Genomic DNA, 23,479 nt, shown 5'->3' with positions numbered 1-23,479 from the left:
AACGTGGGGTCAGGTGAGAATCAAAGACACTGAGGCAGGTTCTCTTTAACGTGGGGTCAGGTGAGAATCAAAGACACTGAGGCAGGTTCTCTTTAACGCGGAGTCAGGTGAGAATCAAAGAGACGGAGGCGGGTTCTCTTTAACGTGGGGTCAGGTGAGAATCAAAGACACGGAGGCAGGTTCTCTTTAACGTGGGGTCAGGTGAGAATCAAAGACACTGAGGCAGGTTCTCTTTAACGTGGGGTCAGGTGAGAATCAAAGACACTGAGGCAGGTTCTCTTTAACGCGGAGTCAGGTGAGAATCAAAGAGACGGAGGCGGGTTCTCTTTAACGTGGGGTCAGGTGAGAATCAAAGACACGGAGGCAGGTTCTCTTTAACGTGGGGTCAGGTGAGAATCAAAGACACTGAGGCAGGTTCTCTTTAACGTGGGGTCAGGTGAGAATCAAAGACACGGAGGCAGGTTCTCTTTAACGTGGGGTCAGGTGAGAATCAAAGACACTGAGGCAGGTTCTCTTTAACGCGGAGTCAGGTGAGAATCAAAGACACGGAGGCAGGTTCTCTTTAACGTGGGGTCAGGTGAGAATCAAAGACACGGAGGCAGGTTCTCTTTAACGTGGGGTCAGGTGAGAATCAAAGACACTGAGGAAGGTTCTCTTTAACGCGGAGTCAGGTGAGAATCAAAGACACGGAGGCAGGTTCTCTTTAACGTGGGGTCAGGTGAGAATCAAAGACACTGAGGCAGGTTCTCTTTAACGCGGAGTCAGGTGAGAATCAAAGACACGGAGGCAGGTTCTCTTTAACGTGGGGTCAGGTGAGAATCAAAGACACTGAGGCAGGTTCTCTTTAACGCGGGGTCAGGTGAGATCAAAGACACTGAGGCAGGTTCTCTTTAACGCGGGGTCAGGTGAGAATCAAAGACACTGAGGCAGGTTCTCTTTAACGCGGAGTCAGGTGAGAATCAAAGACACGGAGGCAGGTTCTCTTTAACGTGGGGTCAGGTGAGAATCAAAGACACTGAAGCAGGTTCTCTTTAACGTGGGGTCAGGTGAGAATTAAAGACACTGAGGCAGGTTCTCTTTAACGCGGAGTCAGGTGAGAATCAAAGATAATGAGGCAGGTTCTCTTTAACGCGGGGTCAGGTGAGATCAAAGACACTGAGGCAGGTTCTCTTTAACGCGGGGTCAGGTGAGCTCAAAGACACTGAGGCAGGTTGTCTTTAACGCGGGGTCAGGTGAGAATCAAAGACACTGAGGAAGGTTCTCTTTAACGCGGGGTCAGGTGAGCTCAGACACTGAGGCAGGTTCTCTTTAACGCGGGGTCAGGTGAGCTCAGACACTGAGGCAGGTTCTCTTTAACGCGGGGTCAGGTGAGCTCAAAGCGATCTAATGGGTTCATTTGACGGTGTCAAGGTAAGATACGAGAAGGCCTCTTCTCATTGCCTTCCCATGGCTGTTCATAAGGATCCAATTCCTCTCTGTCTGTCCAAGGGTTGAATACTAGGCTTGATAACAGATCAAATACATTGCAAAAATGCTTGCATTTAAAGTCGATCACTTTTGTTGTTATGTGGATGTTAATATCTGTTTTGTTTCCACCGTAATATAATATGTCAGCTATAGGTCAAGCACCGGATAGACATTCATCTGTCAGCTATAGGTCTAGCACCAGACATTCATCTGTCAGCTATAGGTCTAGCACCAGACATTCATCTGTCAGCTATAGGTCAAGCACCAGACATTCATCTGTCAGCTATAGGTCTAGCACCAGACATTCATCTGTCAGCTATAGGTCTAGCACCGGATAGACATTCATCTGTCAGCTATAGGTCTAGCACCAGACATTCATCTGTCAGCTATAGGTCTAGCACCGGATAGACATTCATCTGTCAACTATAGGTCTAGCACCAGACATTCATCTGTCAGCTATAGGTCTAGCACCAGACATTCATCTGTCAGCTATAGGTCTAGCACCAGACATTCATCTGTCAGCTATAGGTCTAGCACCAGACATTCATCTGTCAGCTATAGGTCAAGCACCAGATAGACATTCATCTGTCAGCTATAGGTCTAGCACCAGACATTCATCTGTCAGCTATAGGTCTAGCACCAGACATTCATCTGTCAGCTATAGGTCTAGCACCAGATAGACATTCATCTGTCAGCTATAGGTCTAGCACCAGACATTCATCTGTCAGCTATAGGTCTAGCACCGGATAGACATTCATATGTCAGCTATAGGTCTAGCACCAGACATTCATCTGTCAGCTATAGGTCTAGCACCAGACATTCATCTGTCAGCTATAGGTCTAGCACCAGACATTCATCTGTCAGCTATAGGTCTAGCACCAGACATTCATCTGTCAGCTATAGGTCTAGCACCACACATTCATCTGGCAGCTATAGGTCTAGCACCAGACATTCATCTGTCAGCTATAGGTCTAGCACCAGACATTCATCTGTCAGCTATAGGTCTAGCACCAGACATTCATCTGTCAGCTATAGGTCTAGCACCACACATTCATCTGTCAGCTATAGGTCTAGCACCAGACATTCATCTGTCAGCTATAGGTCTAGCACCAGACATTCATCTGTCAGCTATAGGTCTAGCACCAGATAGACATTCATCTGTCAGCTATAGGTCTAGCACCAGACATTCATCTGGCAGCTATAGGTCTAGCACCAGACATTCATCTGTCAGCTATAGGTCTAGCACCACACATTCATCTGGCAGCTATAGGTCTAGCACCAGACATTCATCTGTCAGCTATAGGTCTAGCACCAGACATTCATCTGTCAGCTATAGGTCTAGCACCAGACATTCATCTGTCAGCTATAGGTCTAGCACCACACATTCATCTGTCAGCTATAGGTCTAGCACCAGACATTCATCTGTCAGCTATAGGTCTAGCACCAGACATTCATCTGTCAGCTATAGGTCTAGCACCAGATAGACATTCATCTGTCAGCTATAGGTCTAGCACCAGACATTCATCTGGCAGCTATAGGTCTAGCACCAGACATTCATCTGTCAGCTATAGGTCTAGCACCAGACATTCATCTGTCAGCTATAGGTCTAGCACCACACATTCATCTGTCAACTATAGGTCTAGCACCAGACATTCATCTGTCAACTATAGGTCTAGCACCAGACATTCATCTGTCAGCTATAGGTCTAGCACCAGATAGACATTCATCTGTCAGCTATAGGTCTAGCACCAGACATTCATCTGGCAGCTATAGGTCTAGCACCAGACATTCATCTGTCAGCTATAGGTCAAGCACCACACATTCATCTGTCAGCTATAGGTCTAGCACCAGCCATTCATCTGTCAACTATAGGTCTAGCACCAGACATTCATCTGTCAACTATAGGTCTAGCACCAGACATTCATCTGTCAACTATAGGTCTAGCACCAGACATTCATCTGTCAGCTATAGGTCTAGCACCAGACATTCATCTGTCAACTATAGGTCTAGCACCAGACATTCATCTGTCAGCTATAGGTCTAGCACCACACATTCATCTGTCAGCTATAGGTCTAGCACCAGACATTCATCTGTCAACTATAGGTCTAGCACCAGACATTCATCTGTCAGCTATAGGTCTAGCACCAGACATTCATCTGTCAGCTATAGGTCTAGCACCAGACATTCATCTGTCAACTATAGGTCTAGCACCAGACATTCATCTGTCAGCTATAGGTCTAGCACCAGATAGACATTCATCTGTCAGCTATAGGTCTAGCACCAGATAGACATTCATCTGTCAGCTATAGGTCTAGCACCAGACATTCATCTGTCAGCTATAGGTCTAGCACCAGACATTCATCTGTCAGCTATAGGTCTAGCACCAGACATTCATCTGTCAGCTATAGGTCTAGCACCAGATAGACATTCATCTGTCAGCTATAGGTCTAGCACCAGACATTCATCTGTCAGCTATAGGTCTAGCACCGGATATACATTCATCTGTCAGCTATAGGTCTAGCACCAGACATTCATCTGTCAGCTATAGGTCTAGCACCAGACATTCATCTGTCAGCTATAGGTCTAGCACCAGACATTCATCTGTCAGCTATAGGTCTAGCACCAGATAGACATTCATCTGTCAGCTATAGGTCTAGCACCAGACATTCATCTGTCAACTATAGGTCTAGCACCAGACATTCATCTGTCAGCTATAGGTCTAGCACCAGACATTCATCTGTCAGCTATAGGTCTAGCACCAGACATTCATCTGTCAGCTATAGGTCTAGCACCAGATAGACATTCATCTGTCAGCTATAGGTCTAGCACCAGACATTCATCTGTCAGCTATAGGTCTAGCACCAGACATTCATCTGTCAGCTATAGGTCTAGCACCAGACATTCATCTGTCAGCTATAGGTCTAGCACCAGACATTCATCTGTCAGCTATAGGTCTAGCACCAGACATTCATCTGTCAGCTATAGGTCTAGCACCAGACATTCATCTGTCAGCTATAGGTCTAGCACCAGATAGACATTCATCTGTCAGCTATAGGTCTAGCACCAGACATTCATCTGTCAGCTATAGGTCTAGCACCAGATAGACATTCATCTGTCAACTATAGGTCTAGCACCAGACATTCATCTGTCAGCTATAGGTCTAGCACCAGACATTCATCTGTCAGCTATAGGTCTAGCAACGGATAGACATTCTGAGAAACTAACAAGATAAGAGGAAGGTACAACAAGAAAATAATAGCATACCGAATACTATACAATACGTTCCCATTTTTTGAAATCCTTAGTAGTTTGTTGTCAGTCGTAACCTCATGGAAATTGGCGCCTTTTTCGTTGGCGAAGAACAAATCAGGTTTCCAGATAGAGTCCAACATAGACGGGTCCAGGTCGAGAGAGTCGTCGGGGTATTCACTATAGGCCAGCCTGGGGTCGTTCCATTGTTGCCTCAGGAAGATATTTACTCTGTAGTCCTGGGGAGAGAACAGTTCAATGTCAATCAGTGCATCAGATTGTCAGAGAAAGACCTAGGCATGTCAGTGCATTGTATAGCCAGGACTCAGGGGGAGGTTTGATTGATTGATTGGCTGGTTTGCTTGTTTGTTTAATTTAATAATTGATTTCTGGGTTAAAGGATTGACATGGGGATTTTAAGGCCATCAGACTGTTTATTTATTTATTTTTATTTCACCTTTATTTAACCAGGTAGGCAAGTTGAGAACAAGTTCTCATTTACAATAGCGACCACCACTAACAGTGGCAGCTGCCAACATACTGACTCAACTCCAGCCACTTTAATAATGCAAAAAATGATGTAAAAATGTATCACTAGCCATTTTAAACAATGCCACTTAACATAATGTTTACATACCCTACATTACTCATCTCATATGTATATACTGTACTCTCTACCATCTACTGCATCTTGCCTATGCCGTTCTGTACCATCACTCATTCATATATCTTTATGTACATAGTCTTCATCCCTTTACACTTGTGTGTATAAGGTAGTTGTTGTGGAATTGTTCGGTTAGATTACTCGTTGGTTATTCCTGCATTGTCGGAACTAGAAGCACAAGCATTTCGCTACACTTGCATTAACATCTAACCACATGTATGTGACAAATAAGATTTGATTTGATTTTGGTTTCGAATTCCAATTTTGGTTTCTTTCGACATAAAAGAAAAACCTATGCATTTTTATTGAATAAAGCTTAGTTAAACTAAAGATTCTATATTAGACGTTATTGGGCTTTCCATGTGTATATTGTTTATGCAAATCAAGCCTGTCTGAACAGTAGCAGCATTTTTAAGGCAGGAGCTAAATAACGGTCCTGGTGGATCATGGTGTCCTTTAGAAAACACATATAGCCCTTCAATAGAGCTGTGGCCTTTAGCCACGACAGTCCACCGTAATTGTCAATTATTCTAGAGACGAGGCTGTAACGTAGCAGGGTATGACAGCAGGTGACCTTTCCAATGGCAATCAGCCACAACATTAGAAATATGTTTTCTAGAAATGATCTCACAACACACAGATACACCTGTTTTGTTATTATGGGAATTTTGTTGGAAAATAAAAATGAGTTTTTACGGAACACTGACTATGATTACAGAATGAGGTTGAGTCTGACTATGATTACAGAATGAGGTTGGTCTGACTATGATTACAGAATGAGGTTGAGTCTGACTATGATTACAGAATGAGGTTAAGTCTGACTATGATCACAAAATGAGGTCTAGTCTGACTATGATTACAGAATGAGGTTAAGTCTGTCTGTGATTACAGAATGAGGTCTAGTCTGACTATGATCACAAAATGTAGGTCTAGTCTGACTATGATTACAGAATGAGGTCTAGTCTGACTATGATCACAAAATTAGGTCTCGTCTGTCTGTGATTACAGAATGAGGTTAAGTCTGGCTATGATTACAGAATGAGGTCTAGTCTGACAATGATTACAGAATGAGGTCTAGTCTGACTATGATCACAAAATTAGGTCTAGTCTGTCTGTGATTACAGAATGAGGTCTAGTCTGACTATGATCACAAAATTAGGTCTAGTCTGTCTGTGATTACAGAATGAGGTCTAGTCTGACTATGATCACAAAATGAGGTCTAGTCTGACTATGATCACAAAATGAGGTCTAGTCTGACTATGATCACAAAAGTAGGTCTAGTCTGTCTGTGATTACAGAATGAGGTCTTCATAGACCTTTTCATTATTTAAAATAGCAGTAATCTAGATTCTTAACACACAGGTGGATTATGAAAATACAATACAATATAAGTGGAGGCTGTCATACAATTATCTCCCAGGGCAGTTAGGTAATTTCACATTATGGCAAAACATCTTCTGTTTTTCACGAGAAGTGACTGAAAGGGTTCTACATGGAACCCAAAATGGTTCTACCGTGAAACAAAAGGGTTCTACATGGAACCCAAAATGGTTCTACTGTGAAACAAAAGGGTTCTACTTAAACCAAGAAGGGTTCTTTAAAGGGTTCTCCAATGTGGATAGCCAAATTGGTTTGCTGCCAACATAGAAATATAATTACCCTAAAGGGAAGCACCTGTTCAAGTCAATGTTCAGTGATGGGTGGATGAGCGGCCATATTGAGTAATTCAATTTCTATGACTGTCAAAGCTACCTTATGTGATGACTGATTTGACTGTTTGTTACTATCAACTCCTTACAACTACACATTATAAGTCATATCAAGTAAGATAGAAAACAAATTGTCATCAATGTCAAATCCTACCAAATGGAAAGATATTTAATGTGTGTGATAAGGATTAGACCCTTTTTTTTCAGGCCCTGGATCAAGGATATGCATATTCTTGGTACCATTTGAATGGAAACACTTTGGAGTTTATGGAACTGTGAAAGGAATGTAGTAGAATATAACACATTAGATCTAGTAAGAGATAATACAAAGAAAAAAGCAACTGTTCTTTTGCATTTTCTTTGTATCATCATCTTTGAAATGCAAGATAAAGGCCATAATGTATTATAACAGCCCAGGTGCAATTTACATTTTGGTCACTAGATGGCAGAAGTGTATGTGCAAAGTTTTAGACTGATCCAATGAACTATTGCATTTCTGTTCAATATTTTGTATCAAGACTGCCCAAATGTGCCTAATTTGTTTATTAATAACTTTCATGTTCAAAATTGTGCACTCTCCTCAAACAATAGCATGGTATTATTTTACTGTAATAGCTACTGTAAATTAGACAGTGCAGTTATATTAACAAGAATTTAAGCTTCCTGCAAATGTTAGATATGTCTATACCCTTGGCCATTTTCTTGTTACTTACAACCTCATGCTAATCGCATTAGCCTACGTTAGCTCACTGTCTCATGGAAGGGACACTGATCCCGAAGAAGTTTTAACATAGTGTGACCAACTGGGTTCAAACACGGGTCTCCTACACGAGAAAAGAGGATCAGGTCAGGAGCTCACAACACACTGCCCAGGTCTCAGTTTGGCTCTAACCCAACCTCTGCTACAACAGTCTGATTATGAACCACCATAGAGTATACTGTTGGATTAGAAAGCATAGAGTTGTCTCACACATTCCTCCATCATCATCATCATCATCATCATCATCAGCAGCAGCAGCAGCAGCAGCAGCAGCAGCAGCAGAAGCCATGGGTGAACTCACTCTCTCAGACATGTTGGGTGTGATTTCTCTAAGCTAACAGATTTACGGCAACAGCATAGCACCCAATCCATAATGCAATTTTAGCCAAAAGCCAAATATACTCCTTATACTCCTTCTCTGAGTCCTGACTGTGACATATTTGAAACATTTTTTTTTTTGTGTGTGTTTTTTTTTGCTATGAAGTCTAATGTGACTTAGGTCTGCATGGAGCAACACCCAACCATCTCCAACAACTGCCTGTAACAAACAAACATCAGGACTTTGGGATTTATGCGTTCACTCTCTAGCCTCCGGAAGAAAGAGAATGAAAAAGCAGCAGGCTCGGAATGAGTCACAAATCGCATCCTATTCCCTACATAGTGCACTACTTTTGTCCAAAGCCCCTGAGCCATGGTCAAAGAATAGCATGTCATTTGGGACTCAGGCTAACAGAGCTAATTAAATAGCCTCTGGCGTTTCCCCCTGGGTGTTGTAGCTTTAAAGCCGGGTAAACAATTAGACGGTGGTGGGCCACAGAGGACCTCAGGTTCCTTTTGTGGACCAGGAGCCAGCATTCATCCCAAATGGTACCCTATACCCTACACAGTACACTATTTTTGACCAGAGTCCACCTTATACCCTATACCCTACATAGTACACTACTTTTGACCAGAGCCCACCCTATACCCTACATAGTGCACTACTTTTGACCAGAGTCCACCCTATACCCTACATAGTGCACTACTTTTAACCAGAGTCCACCCTATACCCTACATAGTACACTACTTTTGACCAGAGTCCACCCTATACCCTACACAGTACACTATTTTTGACCAGAGTCCACCCTATACCCTACATAGTACACTACTTTTGACCAGAGTCCACCCTATACCCTACATAGTGCATGACTTTTGACCAGAGGCCACCCTATATCCTACATAGTACACTACTTTTGACCAGAGCCCACCCTATACCCTACATAGTGCACTACTTTTGACCAGAGCCCACCCTATACCCTACATAGTACACTACTTTTGACCAGAGCCCACCCTATACCCTACATAGTGCACTACTTTTGACCAGAGCCCACCCTATACCCTACATAGTACACTACTTTTGACCAGAGCCCAGAGAGAGAGAGAGAGAGAGAGAGAGACAGACAGACAGACAGACAGACAGACAGACAGACAGACAGACAGACAGACAGGGGGAGAGACAGGGGGAGAGAGAGACAGAGAAAGGGAGAGAGAGAAAGAGCGAGAGAGAGAGAGAGAGAGACAGAGAGAGGGAGAGAGAGAGAAAGAGCGAGAGAGGGAGAGACAGAGAGAGAGAGAGAGAGAGAGAAAGAGAGAAAGAGAGAGAGAGAGAGAGAGAGAGAGAGAGAGAGAGAGAGAGAGAGAGAAAGAGAGAGAGAGAGAGACAGACAAGGGGAGAGAGAGATAGAGAGAGGGAGTACAATTCGAACCAACCAAATCATGAGAAAACAAAAAGATAATTACTTGACACATTCGAAAGAATTAACAAAAAAAACAGAGCAAACTAGAATGCTATTTGGCCCTACACAGAGAGTACACAGCGGCAGAATACCTGACCACTGTGACTGACCCAAAATTAACGAAAGCTTTGACTATGTACAGACTCAGTGAGCATAGCCTTGCTATTGAGAAAGGCCGCCGTAGGCAGACATGGCTCTCAAGAGAAGACAGGCTATGTGCTCACTGCCCACAAAATGAGGTGGAAACTGAGCTGCACTTCCTAACCTCCTGCCCAATGTATGACCATATTAGAGAGACATATTTCCCTCAGATTACACAGATCCACAAAGAATTCGAAAACAAATCCAATTTTGAAAAACTCCCATATCTACTGGGTGAAATTCCACAGTGTGCCATCACAGCAGCAAGATTTGTGACTTGTTGCCACGAGAAAAGGGCAACCAGTGAAGAACACACACCATTGTAAATACAACCCATATCTATGCTTATTTATTTTATCTTGTGTCCTTTACCATTTGTACATTGTTAAAACACTGTATATATATAATATGACATTTGTAATGTCTTTATTGTTTTGGAACTTCTGTGTGTGTGATGTTTACTGTTCATTTTTATTGTTTATTTCACTTTATATATTCACTTTATATTGTCTACCTCCAAGACTAGGACTTGGAGGAAAGGCATCCGGATCAATTCCACTGAGCGTAGAGGGAGAAAAAGAGTGGTACATTTGTTCTGCGTGAGGAGGTTGTGCAGTCTGCCGCAGTTTTAGTTGCTTGCTCTACTAACTCTACTGATACGTCTCCCCCAAGGAGACTTGGCATGGAGACTAGAGACTAAGGCCTGGGCCATCCCATCTCAACCCAGTTCATCCCAGCCCATCCCATCCTCGCACATCCCATCCCATCTCAACCCATTCCATCCTAGCCCATCCAATCCCAGCCCCTCCAAACCCATCCCATCCCATTCCAGCCCATCCAAACCCATCCCATCCCAGCCCCTCCAAACCCATCCCATCCAATCCCAGCCCCTCCAAACCCATCCCATCCTAGCCCCTCCAAACCCATCCCATTCCATTCCAGCCCATCCAAACCCATCCCATCCCAGCCCAGCCCCTCCAAACCCATCCCATCCAATCCCAGCCCCTCCAAACCCATCCCATCCCATTCCAGCCCTTCCAAACCCATCCCATCCCAGCCCCTCCAAACGCATCCCATGCTTTATTTGTCCTGCTCTGACCTCTCCGAGACCCTTAAATATGTTTTCATTATGGTTGGAGAAATTAAATGATGACAATGAGGTAGGAAGGATCTGTCATCAGGGCTTGTTTGAATTCCATACTATGGAACTGAGTGCCTCCAGATAAATAGAGAGTCAACCTATCGTTTCTATAACTGCCAGTCCGTCCTTGACTGTATTTGACTGTACAGACAGGGATTTCCATCAGAGGACACATTGATCTGATACCTGTTATTTACTGGGAACAGACTGGTTGAATCACCGTTGAATTGACGTCAGTACCCAGTGGGTTGGGTCTGTTTCTATGATCTTATTTTTATAAAAACAATAATTTAACTAGGCAAGTCAATTAAGAGCAAATTCTTATTTACAATGATGGCCTACCAACAGGCAAAAGGCCTCCTGCGGGGACGAGGATTGGGATTCAAAATAAATACAATAGAAATATAGGACAAAACTAGCACCCTATATCACAACTCTACAATCTGTATCCATGTTGGTCTACTGTCCTTCTGTATCCATGTTGGTCTACTGTCCTTCTGTCTCCATGTTGATCTACTGTCCATCTGTCTCCATGTTGGTCTTCTGTCCTTCTGTCTCCATGTCCTTCTGTCTCCATGTTGGTCTACTGTCCTTCTGTCTCCATGTTGGTCTACTGTCCCTCTGTCTCCATGCTGGTCTACTGTCCTTCTGTCTCCATGTTGATCTACTGTCCTTCTGTCTCCATGTCCTTCTGTCTCCATGTTGGTCTACTGTCCTTCTGTCTCCATGTTGGTCTTACTGTCCTTCTGTCTCCATGTTGGTCTTACTGTCCTTCTGTCTCTATATTGATCTACTGTCCTTCTGTCTCCATGTTGGTCTAATGTCCTTCTGTCTCCATGTTGGTCTACTGTCCTTCTGTATCTATGTTGGTCTACTGTCCTTCTGTCTCCATGTTGGTCTACTGTCCTTCTGACTCCATGTTGGTCTACTGTCCTTCTGTCTCTATGTTGATCTACTGTCCTTCTGTATCCATGTTGGTCTACTGTCTTCTGTTTCCATGTTGATCTACTGTCCTTCTGTCTCCATGTTGGTCTACTGTCCTTCTGTCTCCATGTTGGTCTACTGTCCTTCTGTCTCCATGTTGGTCTACTGTCCTTCTGTCTCCATGTTGGTCTACTGTCCTTCTGTCTCCATGTTGGTCTACTGTCCTTCTGTCTCCATGTCCTTCTGTCTCCATGTTGGTCTACTGTCCTTCTGTCTCCATGTTGGTCTACTGTCCTTCTGTCTCCATGTCCTTCTGTCTCCATGTTGGTCTACTGTCCTTCTGTCTCCATGTTGATCTACTGTCCTTCTGTCTCCATGTTGGTCTACTGTCCTTCTGTCTACATGTTGGTCTACTGTCCTTCTGTCTCCATGTTGGTCTACTGTCCTTCTGTCTCCATGTTGGTCTACTGTCCTTCTGTCTCTATGTCCTTCTGTCTCCATGTTGGTCTACTGTCCTTCCATCTACATGTTGATATACTGTCCTTCAAACAACATATATTTTCACTTTTTATTGATATCCTAGACCTCTTGATCTACTATCTTGATAAATAATCGACAAACAACTGATTATTTTAAAATACCTAATAGATATGTATTCTTTCCAAAATGAGTTTGAATGATGAAGACATGAAGACATCTGAACAGTAGATATGAAGCCCCTCTGAACTGAGTTTTGAATGATGAGCCCTTGAAGACATCTGAACAGTAGATATGAAGCCCCTCTGAACTGAGTTTTGAATGATGAGCCCTTGAAGACACGAAGACATCTGAACAGTAGATATGAAGCCCCTTTGAACTGAGTTTTGAATGATGAGCCCTTGAAGACATCTGAACAGTAGATATGAAGCCCCTCTGAACTGAGTTTTGAATGATGAGCCCTTGAAGACATCTGAACAGTAGATATGAAGCCCCTCTGAACTGAGTTTTGAATGATGAGCCCTTGAAGACACGAAGACATCTGAACAGTAGATATGAAGCCCCTCTGAACTGAGTTTTGAATGATGACCCCTTGAAGACATGAAGACATCTGAACAGTAGATATGAAGCCCCTCTGAACTGAGTTTTGAATGATGAGCCCTTGAAGACACGAAGACATCTGAACAGTAGATATGAAGCCCCTCTGAACTGAGTTTTGAATGATGACCCCTTGATGACCTCATTCAAGACACAAAGACATCTGAACAGTAGATATGAAGCCCCTCTGAACTGAGTTTTGAATAGAGATTAAGTTCGATGAGGCAGACAAATACTATTCTAAATATTCAGGCACTGCATGTAATTCCAGAAGGAAACCGTTGGGCACACTGCATATTAAGGCCATCGTTATTTAAATTAAATCACAATCTTGGAGGCAGGGTTATGCAAGTCAAAATACTGTTGAAAATAAAAATGATTCAGTGTATCCTCACGGTAACTTCAAAATATCAACAGAAAGAAATATACTTTATGTTGAAGGGTTTTTTACATTGAAAAGGTAAACATTTGGACTCACCATTGTTGTTTCAGCGATGGACCCAAAACTGTTAATAAAAATGTTGCACGTTACGTTTACAGGGGGACCTGTAAAAGAATGAAAAATTAGAATGAGTATTTTCTTATTTACAGAACTGTGATACAAAAACCCCTCCTTGCCAGACAGAAAATGTACAGAAAACACAGTCCTTCCACCTTGTTTATACTGAAAACACAGTCCTTCCACCTTTATTACACTGAAAACACAGCCCTTCCACCTTCATTACACTGAAAACACAGTCCTTCCACCTTTATTACACTGAAAACACAGTCCTTCCACCTTTATTACACTGAAAACACAGTCCTTCCACCTTGATTACACTGAAAACACAGTCCTTCCACCTTCATTACACTGAAAACACAGTCCTTCCACCTTTATTACACTGAAAACACAGTCCTTCCACCTTTATTACACTGAAAACACAGTCCTTCCACCTTGTTTATACAGAAAACACAGTCCTTCCACCTTTATTACACTGAAAACACAGTCCTTCCACCTTTATTACACTGAAAACACAGCCCTTCCACCTTCATTACACTGAAAACACAGTCCTTCCACCTTTATTACACTGAAAACACAGTCCTTCCACCTTTATTACACTGAAAACACAGTCCTTCCACCTTGATTACACTGAAAACACAGTCCTTCCACCTTCATTACACTGAAAACACAGTCCTTCCACCTTTATTACACTGAAAACACAGTCCTTCCACCTTTATTACACTGAAAACACAGTCCTTCCACCTTGTTTATACAGAAAACACAGTCCTTCCACCTTTATTACACTGAAAACACAGTCCTTCCACCTTGATTACACTGAAAACACATAATACAATATACAATATGCCATTTAGCAGATGTTTTTCTCCAAAGCGATTTCGTCTTTATGTACGTGCGATCCTGGGAATCTTCAGAGGGCCACAACGGAATTCCCCATAAGCCTGTAATATACTAGTACTGTAATATCACGTTGTAAACACACAGCGCTCCATGTTGACTGAGAGATTCTGAGAGTATCTCCACCCCCCCACACCCCCCAAAAAATGCTACGATCCTCAGAGACGCTCCTAGGTTGTTTCCAGACAACAGTGCCGAGTTTAGAACGAACAACACAGGGTTGAAGTTTGTCCGTTGAAGGCCGTATTACCTGCTTTTACAAACATAAATATGATTACCCAGTTGCCCGATGACAAAAGTTCACTTTCAATGGGCTCAAAGGAGAAAGGACAGCAATGGGAACAAGTCTAGCCCCCATCCACCCCCTCAGGAAATGACAGATATTGGCTTTAAGCGGTAAATCACGGTACCAAACCCCTCCTTAGGTGGTACCAAACCCCTCCTTAGGAGGTACCAAACCCCTCCTTAGGTGGTACCAAACCCCTCCTTAGGTGGTACCAAACCCCTCCTTAGGTGGTACCAAACCCCTCCTTAGAAGGTACCAAACCCCTCCTTAGGAGGTACCAAACCCCTCCTTAGGAGGTACCAAACCCCTCCTTAGGCGGTACCAAACCCCTCCTTAGGCGGTACCAAACCCCTCCTTAGGAGGTACCAAACCCCTCCTTAGGTGGTACCAAACCCCTCCGTAGGTGGTACCAAACCCCTCCTTAGGAGGTACCAAACCCCTCCTTAGGTGGTACCAAACCCCTCCTTAGGAGGTACCAAACCCCTCCTTAGGCGGTACCAAACCCCTCCTTAGGCGGTACCAAACCCCTCCTTAGGCGGTACCAAACCCCTCCTTAGGTGGTACCAAACCCCTCCTTAGGCGGTACCAAACCCCTCCTTAGGAGGTACCAAACCCCTCCTTAGGCGGTACCAAACCCCTCCTTAGGCGGTACCAAACCCCTCCTTAGGCGGTACCAAACCCCTCCTTAGGCAGTACCAAACCCCTCCTTAGGAGGTACCAAACCCCTCCTTAGGCGGTACCAAACCCCTCCTCATCATCTTTACCTTCTACATAGAGCCGGAAAGACAACCTTTTTTTGGTAAATTAAAGGATTCTACTTATTGTTTATATAAAAAAAAGACTACATCATTTTTACTTTATTTTACAGTACATCAAATTTGTGGGTCACAAAGGTATGGTAATATATGTATATATATATATGATTAAAGAATAATTGGACATAGTCACATGTCACAAGAGGACTACATTCCCTTAACATTTAAGGTCACATCCTGTACTCTTTAACACAAACAACCTCTGTGTTTAAGTTGACAAGCTTCCTCTAATACAGATGCCTGGTGGCTACAGTGAACTGAAGGCCTGGTGGCTACAGTGAACTGAAGGCTCTGAATTATTTTGATGACACACACACACACACACACACACACACACACACACACACACACACACACAAACCTCAGGAGATGGAGATGCAGAGGAAATCAGCAGGTTTTTACCCTGGAGCAAATATCAATTTTTTTTAGGTTTTCATCGAATTAAATTACTATCAATAAAGTAATCACAGGACAAAATAAGTAAAGAAAATAAATCAATAATTAAGTCTAGTTTTATAGCATGAATGCCCGTGACAAACATAAGCCTGTAATCAACAATCAGCGTATACATTAATGATCCCACATTAAAACGTTCTAAGATTTAAAATGTTTCACACTGAAAAGAGGAGGCAAAGAGGAGGAAAAAGAGGAGGTGGAAAGAGGAGGCAAAGAGGGGAGAAGAGGAGATGAAAAGAGTTGGAAAGAGGAGGAGGAAAGAGGAGGAGGAAAGAGGAGGAAAGAGGAGCAGGAAAGAGGAGGAAAGAGGAGCAGGAAAGAAGAGGGGGAAAGAGGAGGAGGAAAGAGGAGGAGGAAGAGGAGGAAAGAGGAGGAGGAAAGAGGGGGAAAGAGGAGCAGGAAAGAGGGGGAAAGAGGAGGAGGAAAGAGGATGAAAGAGGAGGAGGAAGAGGAGGAAAGAGGCGCAGGAAAGAGGAGGAAAGAGGAGCAGGAAAGAGGAGGAGGAGGAGGAGGAAAGAGGAGGAGGAAAGAGGAGGAGGAAGAGGAGGAGGAAGAGGAGGAAAGAGGAGGAGGAAAGAGGAGGAGGAAGAGGAGGAAAGAGGAGGAGGAGGAAAGAGGGGGAAAGAGGAGGAGGCAGAGGAGGAGGAAAGAGGAGGAAAGAGGAGGAGGAAAGAGGGGGAAAGAGGAGCAGGAAAGAGGAGGAGGAGGAGGAGGAAAGAGGAGGAGGAAAGAGGAGGAGGAAGAGGAGGAAGAGGAGGAGGAAAGAGGAGGAGGAAGAGGAGGAAGAGGAGGAGGAGGAAAGAGGGGGAAAGAGGAGGAGGAAAGAGGAGGAGGAAGAGGAGGAAAGAGGAGCAGGAAAGAGGAGGAAAGAGGAGCAGGAAAGAGGAGGGGGGGGAAGGAGGAGGAGGAAAGAGGAGGAGGAAGAGGAGGAAGAGGAGGAGGAAAGAGGGGGAAAGAGGAGCAGGAAAGAGGGGGAAAGAGGAGGAGGAAAGAGGATGAAAGAGGAGGAGGAAGAGGAGGAAAGAGGCGCAGGAAAGAGGAGGAAAGAGGAGGAGGAAGAGGAGGAGGAGGAGGAGGAAAAGAGGAGGAGGAAAGAGGAGGAGGAGGAGAGGAGGAGGAGGAGGAAAGAGGAGGAAGAGAGGGGAAGAGGAGGAGGAGGCAGAGGAGGAGGAAGAGGAGGAAAGAGGAGGAGGAAAGAGGGGGAAAGAGGAGGTGGAAAGAGGAGGAGGAAGAGGAGGAAAGAGGAGGAGGAAAGAGGGGGAAAGAGGAGGAGGAAAGAGGAGGAAAGAGGAGCAGGATGAGGAGGAAAGAGAAGGAGGAAAGAGGAGGAGGAAGAGGAGGAAAGAGGGGGAAAGAGGAGGAGGTAAGAGGAGGGAAGAGGGGGAGGAAGAGGAGGCAAGAGAGGAGGAAAGAGGGGGAAAGAGGAGGAGGAAAGAGGAGGAAAGAGGAGGGGGAAGAGGAGGAGGAAAGAGGAGGAAAGAGGAGCAGGAAAGAGGAGGAAAGAGGAGCAGGAAAGAGGAAAGAGGAGCAGGAAAGAGGAGGAGGAAGAGGAGGAAGAGGAGGAGGAAAGAGGAGGAGGAAGAGGAGGAAAGAGGAGGAGGAAAGAGGGGGAAAGAGGAGGTGGAAAGAGGAGGAGGAAGAGGAGGAGGAAAGAGAAGGAGGAAAGAGGAGGAGGAAGAGGAGGAAAGAGGAGGAGGAAAGAGGGGGAAGAGGAGGAGGAAGAGGAGGAGGAAAGAGGGGGAAAGAGGAGGAGGAAAGAGGGGGAAAGAGGAGGAGGAAAGAGGAGGAAAGAGGAGGAGGAAAGAGGAGGAAAGAGGAGGAGGAAAGAGGAGGAAAGAGTAGGCGAAAAGAGGAGGAAAGAGGCGGAAGAGGAGGAGGAAGAGGCAGAAAGAGGAGGAAAGAGGAGGAGAAAGAGGAGGAGAAAGAGGAGGAGGAAAGAGGAGGAAGAGGAGGAGGAAGAGGAGGAAAGAGGAGCAGGAAAGAGGAGGAAAGAGGAGGGGAATGAAGAGGGGGAAAAGAGGAGGAGGAAAGAGGAGGAAAGAGGAGGAGGAAAGAGGGGGAAAGAGGAGGAGGAAAGAGGAGGAAAGAGGAGGAGGAAAGAGGAGGAAAGAGGAGGCGAAAAGAGGAGGAAAGAGGAGGAAGAGGAGGAAAGAGGAGGAAAGAGGAGGAGGAAGAGGAGGAGGAAAGAGGAGGAAAGAGGAGGAAAGAGGAGGAGGAAGAGGAGGAAAGAGGAGCAGGAAAGAGGAGGAAAGAGGAGGGGAATGAAGAGGGGGAAAAGAGGAGGAGGAAAGAGGAGGAAAGAGGAGGAGGAAGAGGAGGAAAGAGGAGGAGGAAAGAGGAGGAAAGAGGAGGAGAAAAGAGGAGGAGGAAGTAAATGTAATAAGTTCTATTTTCTTGACATTCCTCCCTTACAATGTGTGGTGACGCAAAGGCTTGGGAAATCTAATGTCTCTCTCTCTCTCTCTCTCTCTCTCTCTCTCTCTCTCCTCCCTCTCTTTCTCCACCGCTGCAGTTCATTTCATAGCCTTCCAATGAGCTATGCAGAGAGGGATAAAGGGCAGCTCATTAACTGTGAAGGCAGGGTGACTCATACTGTAGAGCACAATGATTTGCTTTACTATGTTTATTCCAAATGGTCTGGGCTCAGTGCACTGCAGACACAGCAGTGAAAGAGAGAGAAACAGTGAGAGAGAGAGCGAAACATAGAGAAACAGAGAGAGAAAGAGAGAGAGAAAGAGTGAGAGAAACAGAGAGAGTGAGAGACCGAGAGAGAGACAGACAGAGAGAGAAAAAAAGAGAGCAACGGAGCAAGAGAGAGCAAGAGAGAGAAAGAGAGAGCGAGGGAAAAAGAGAGAGAGAGAAAAAGAGAGAGAGAGAGAGAGAAAGAGAGAACGAGAAATGAAAAGAGAGAGAGCAAGGGAAAAAGAGAGCGAGAGAGAGAGAAAGAGAGACAGCGCAAGAGAGACAGAGCAAGAGAAAGCGAGAGAGAAAGAGAGAGCGAGGAAAAAGAGAGAGAGACAGAGAGAGAGAGAGAAAAAGAGAAAGAGAGAGAGAGATAGATCGAGAGAGAGAAAGAGAGAGAGAGAGAGAGAGAGAGAGAGAGAGAGAGAGACAGAGGGAAAAAAGGAGAGAGAGGTAAGTAGGTGTCTTGGTGTCTCTCTCTGATTTGTTGCTGAGGTGAGGTGAACTGTCCTTCCAAATCAATTCCGTGCTCCTGTACCCCAACCTCCAATTTCATTAAAAATAAGTGACAACAGCAATAAACCATAATGAAACAAATGCTTTGCTTACATCTCTCCTTTCCTTGCTAAGAGATGACCATGGCCTTAGCTATCAAAACCCCACTGGCTTTTCTCAACTGGAAACAACTGTAAAAACAATACATCATTATTCAGATCAGATTAATGTGTCAAGTAATTTAAGCAGAACAAATCATTTTCACTCTTGGAATAATGATTGCGATCACGACACGCAGGTTGAAATATCAAAACAAACTCTGAACAAAGTATATTCATTCGGGGACAGGTAGAAAAGCATTTAACATTTTATGTCTATTTAGCTAGCTAGCTTGCTGTTGCTAGCTAATTCGTTCTGGGATATAAACATTGAGTTGTTATTTTACCTGAAATAAACAAGGTCCTCTACTCTGACAATTAATATACGCAAACAGTCAACCCAATTTCTAGACATCTCTCCTCCTTCCAGGCTTCTTTTTCTTCTTTGGACTTTATATGGCGATTGGCAACTAATAAGGTGCATTACAACAACCGACCTCAGTTCACCTTTCAATCACCCACGTGGGTATATGTTACTAAAAACCAATGAGGAGATGGCACATGGGTACATGTTTCTAAAAACCAATGAGGAGATGGGAGAGGCCGGACTTGCAGCACGCGTTGAGCGTCGCAAATAGAACCAATTCCCATTTTAGCGCCTTGGCGACGCAGACGCTCGCTGACATTTATTTTGGAACGCTCGCACACGTGACGCGTCCAGTCTGGTCAGCATATCAGTTATAAGTAGTCTTGGCCAGAGTGGCTCATAGGAGCAGGAGACAGCTTGATGTACAAGAACACCCCTTTGGATAGGACACTAGTTTATCACAGGGCCTTGCCCCCAATCCCCTAATCAATGACAGACATATCGGGTCCCATTTTTACAGTCTTTGGTATGATTTGGCTGGGAATCAAATGCCCAACCTTCTAATCTCAGGGCAGACACTCTAACCACAAGGCCATAACATGGGTGTAATGAAGGCATGTCTTTAAATCAAGCAGCTATGCAGTTCTTCACTGCTCTGCATTGGTTCAGTATAGCGGTAACCCATGGATGATAATGATATCCCTGCGTAGATACAGCATCCTTCCTTTTGGGGGTTGTAAAACACAGGTACCACGGGGAAGACCCATCCACCTTCACGCTCCTCTCTGTTTTACTGAAGTGTTGCAATTCCACATCGAGTTGAGACACAGATTAAACGACACCTCAGTTCCAATTAAACGACACCACAGTGAAGATACATTGATTTACATCCAAAACAACAAACAAACACAAGACAGAGAGTGAGAGTGAGAGAAAGAGAGCAAGAGAGCGAGACAGAGAGAGAGAGAGAGAGAGAGAGAGAGAGAGAGAGAGCGAGACAGAGAGCGAGACAGAGAGAGAGAGAGAGAGCGAGACAGAGTGCGATCGAGAAAGAGAGAGAGCGAGAGCGAGAGAGAGAGAGCGAGAGCGAGAGAGTGAGAGAACGAGTGAGAGAGCAAGACAGAGAGAGAGACAGAGAGAGAGTGAGAGAGCGAGAGAGAGAGAGAGAGAGAGACCGTGATCGAGAGAGAGAGAAAAAAAATGTAAGTGTGGTTTAAGAGTTTTGATATAAGTAAAAATCAAAACCAATTATAATGGACCACTTCACAATCGAGCTGCCGTACACAATGGTTTCCAGGCAGTCATTACTTATATAACTTTAAGCCTGGTACCTATAGAGTGTCGGCCCGAGCAGTTTTAGGTTTCATTGAGCTAATATATATTCCACACATGCTCAAGGAAGTGGAGCGCAACTCATTTTACACTTACAAGCTGGAGAGAGAAACAAGTTATAGTGTTATTGACTAAGCTGGGGTTTTTTTTCATTATGTGCAGACAACACAGCTGATAGAGGCAGAGGGGCTTTGTCAAAGCGTCATAAACACTAGAGATGTATTAGAGATGGGTAAACTGACATCAAATACCTGAATCAATAGTGAAGAAACAATACTAGTGGAAAGCATACATACATACATACATACATACATACATACATACATACATACATACATACATACATACATACAGACACACGCACGCACGCACGCACGCACGCACGCACACACACACACACACACACACACACACACACACACACACACACACACACACACACACACATACATACATACATACATACACATACACACGCACACACACACACACACACACACACACACACACACACACATACATACATACACACATACATACACACACACACACACACACACACACACACACACACACACACATACACACATACATACACACACACACACACACACACACACACACACACACACACACACACACACACACACACACACACACACACATACACACATACATATATGTTGAAGTGGAATAGTTGTTTTTCTTCTTGATTTGATACATATAGTGCATTCGGAAAGTATTCAGACAAAAGCGAAAATATGTTTTTATATATTTGTGCACATTTATTCAAAATAAAAAACGGAAATAACTTATTTACATAAATATTCAGACCCTTTGCTATCCGACTCAACATTTAGCTCAGGTGCATCCTGTTGTCACGCCCTGACCTGAGATATCTCTGTTTTCTTTATATTTTGGTTAGGTCAGGGTGTGACTAGGGTGGATATGCTAGTTTTTGTAATGTCTAGGTTTTTTTGTATGTCTAGAGTTTTTGTAGGTTTAGGTGATTTGTATGTCTATGGTGGCCTGATATGGTTCCCAATCAGAGGCAGCTGTTTATCGTTGTCTCTGATCGGGGATCATATTTAGGTAGTCATTTCCCTTTGGTGTTTGTGGGATCTTGTTCTATGTTTAGTTAACTGTCTGCACTATTCGAATAGCTTCACGTTTCATTTGTGCTTGTTTTGTTTCGGTTTTATTAAAAACGTGTGGAACTCTACTCACGCTGAGCCTTGGTCTCATCTTTACAATGAACGTGACACCTGTTTCCATTGATCATCCTTGAGATGTTTCTACAACTTGATTGGAGTCCACCTGTGGTAAACTCAATTGATTGGACATGATTTGGAAAGGCACACACTGTCTATATAAGGTCCCACAGTTGACAGTGCAAGTCAGAGAAAAAACCAAGCCATGAGGTTGAAGGAATTGTCTGTAGAGCTCAGAGACAGGATTGTGTCGAGTTATAGATCTGGGGAAGGGTACCCAAAAATATATACAGCATTGAAGGACCCCAAGAACACAGTGGCCTCCATCATGCTTAAATGGAAGAAGTTTGGAAACACCAAGACTCTTCCTAGAGCAGGTTGTCCGGCCAAACTGAGCAATCGGGGGAGAAGGGCCTTGGTCAGGGAGGTCACCAAGAACCTGATGGTTACTCTGACAGAGCTCCAGAGTTCCTCTGTGAAGATGGGAGAGCCTTCCAGAAGGACAACCATCTCTACAGCACTCCACCAATCAGGCTTTTATGGTAGAGTAGCCAGATGGAAGCCACTCCTCAGTAAAAGGCACATGACAGCCCACTTGGAGTTTGACAAAAGGCACCTAAAGGACTCTCAGACCATGAGAAACAAGATTCTCTGGTCTGTTGAAACCAAGATTTAACTCTTTGGCCTGAATGCCAAGTGTCACATCTGGAGGACACCTGGCACCATCCCTGCGGTGAAGCTTGGTGGTGGCAGCATCATGCTGTGCGGATGTTTTTCAGTGGCAGGGACTGGGAGACGAGTCAGGATCGAGGGAAAGATTAACAGAGCAAAGTACCGAGAGATCCTTGATGACATCTGATCCAGAGCGCTCAGGATCTCAGACTCTGTTGATAGTTCACCTTCCAACAGGACAACGACCCTAAGCACACGGCCAAGACAACACACGAGTGGCTTCTGGACAAGTCTCTAAATGTCCTTGAGTGGCCCAGCCAGAGCCCGGACTTCAACCCGATCAAACATCTTTAGAGAGACCTGAAAATAGATGTGCAACTCCCCATCCTACCTGACAGAACCTGAGAGGATCTCCAGAGAAGAATGGGATAAACTGCTCCCAAGAAGACTCGAGTCTGTAATCGCTGCCAAAGGTAATTCAACAATGTACAGAGTAAATGGTCTGAATGCTTATGTAAATGTGATATTTCCATTTTTTCTTTTTAATAAATGTTGCTTTGTCATTATGGGGTATTGTGTGTAGATTGATGGGGACATTTTTATATTTAATCCATTTTATAATAAGGCTGTAACGTACCAAACAACAGCTATATGCGGTAAAAGATAATATTTCTGTCACATTTTAATTGGACTATGCAACATGAGAAATGGTTGTTCCAACTTCCAATCTTCACCTATACATTCTCCCACCATGCATCACATTCA

General features: G+C 44.1%; 1 protein-coding gene across 1 annotated transcript in view; it reads right to left on the bottom strand.

Moving 5' to 3' along the window:
• Positions 1 to 23,479, bottom strand: part of LOC135545480 (glycine receptor subunit alphaZ1-like) — a 107,130-nt gene that overhangs the window by 45,783 nt on the left and 37,868 nt on the right. Inside the window, exons 5-6 of the mRNA XM_064973112.1 lie at positions 13,383 to 13,450; positions 4,732 to 4,955 (exon numbers count right to left, since the gene is read on the bottom strand). Of these exons, the coding sequence (XP_064829184.1) occupies positions 4,732 to 4,955; positions 13,383 to 13,450 (292 nt within the window). The remainder of the gene's footprint in view (positions 1 to 4,731; positions 4,956 to 13,382; positions 13,451 to 23,479) is intronic.

Source organism: Oncorhynchus masou, chromosome 9 (assembly GCF_036934945.1).
Source record: "Oncorhynchus masou masou isolate Uvic2021 chromosome 9, UVic_Omas_1.1, whole genome shotgun sequence".
Classification (NCBI taxonomy): domain Eukaryota; kingdom Metazoa; phylum Chordata; class Actinopteri; order Salmoniformes; family Salmonidae; genus Oncorhynchus; species Oncorhynchus masou.
This window is presented reverse-complemented; position numbering and strand designations above follow the sequence as displayed.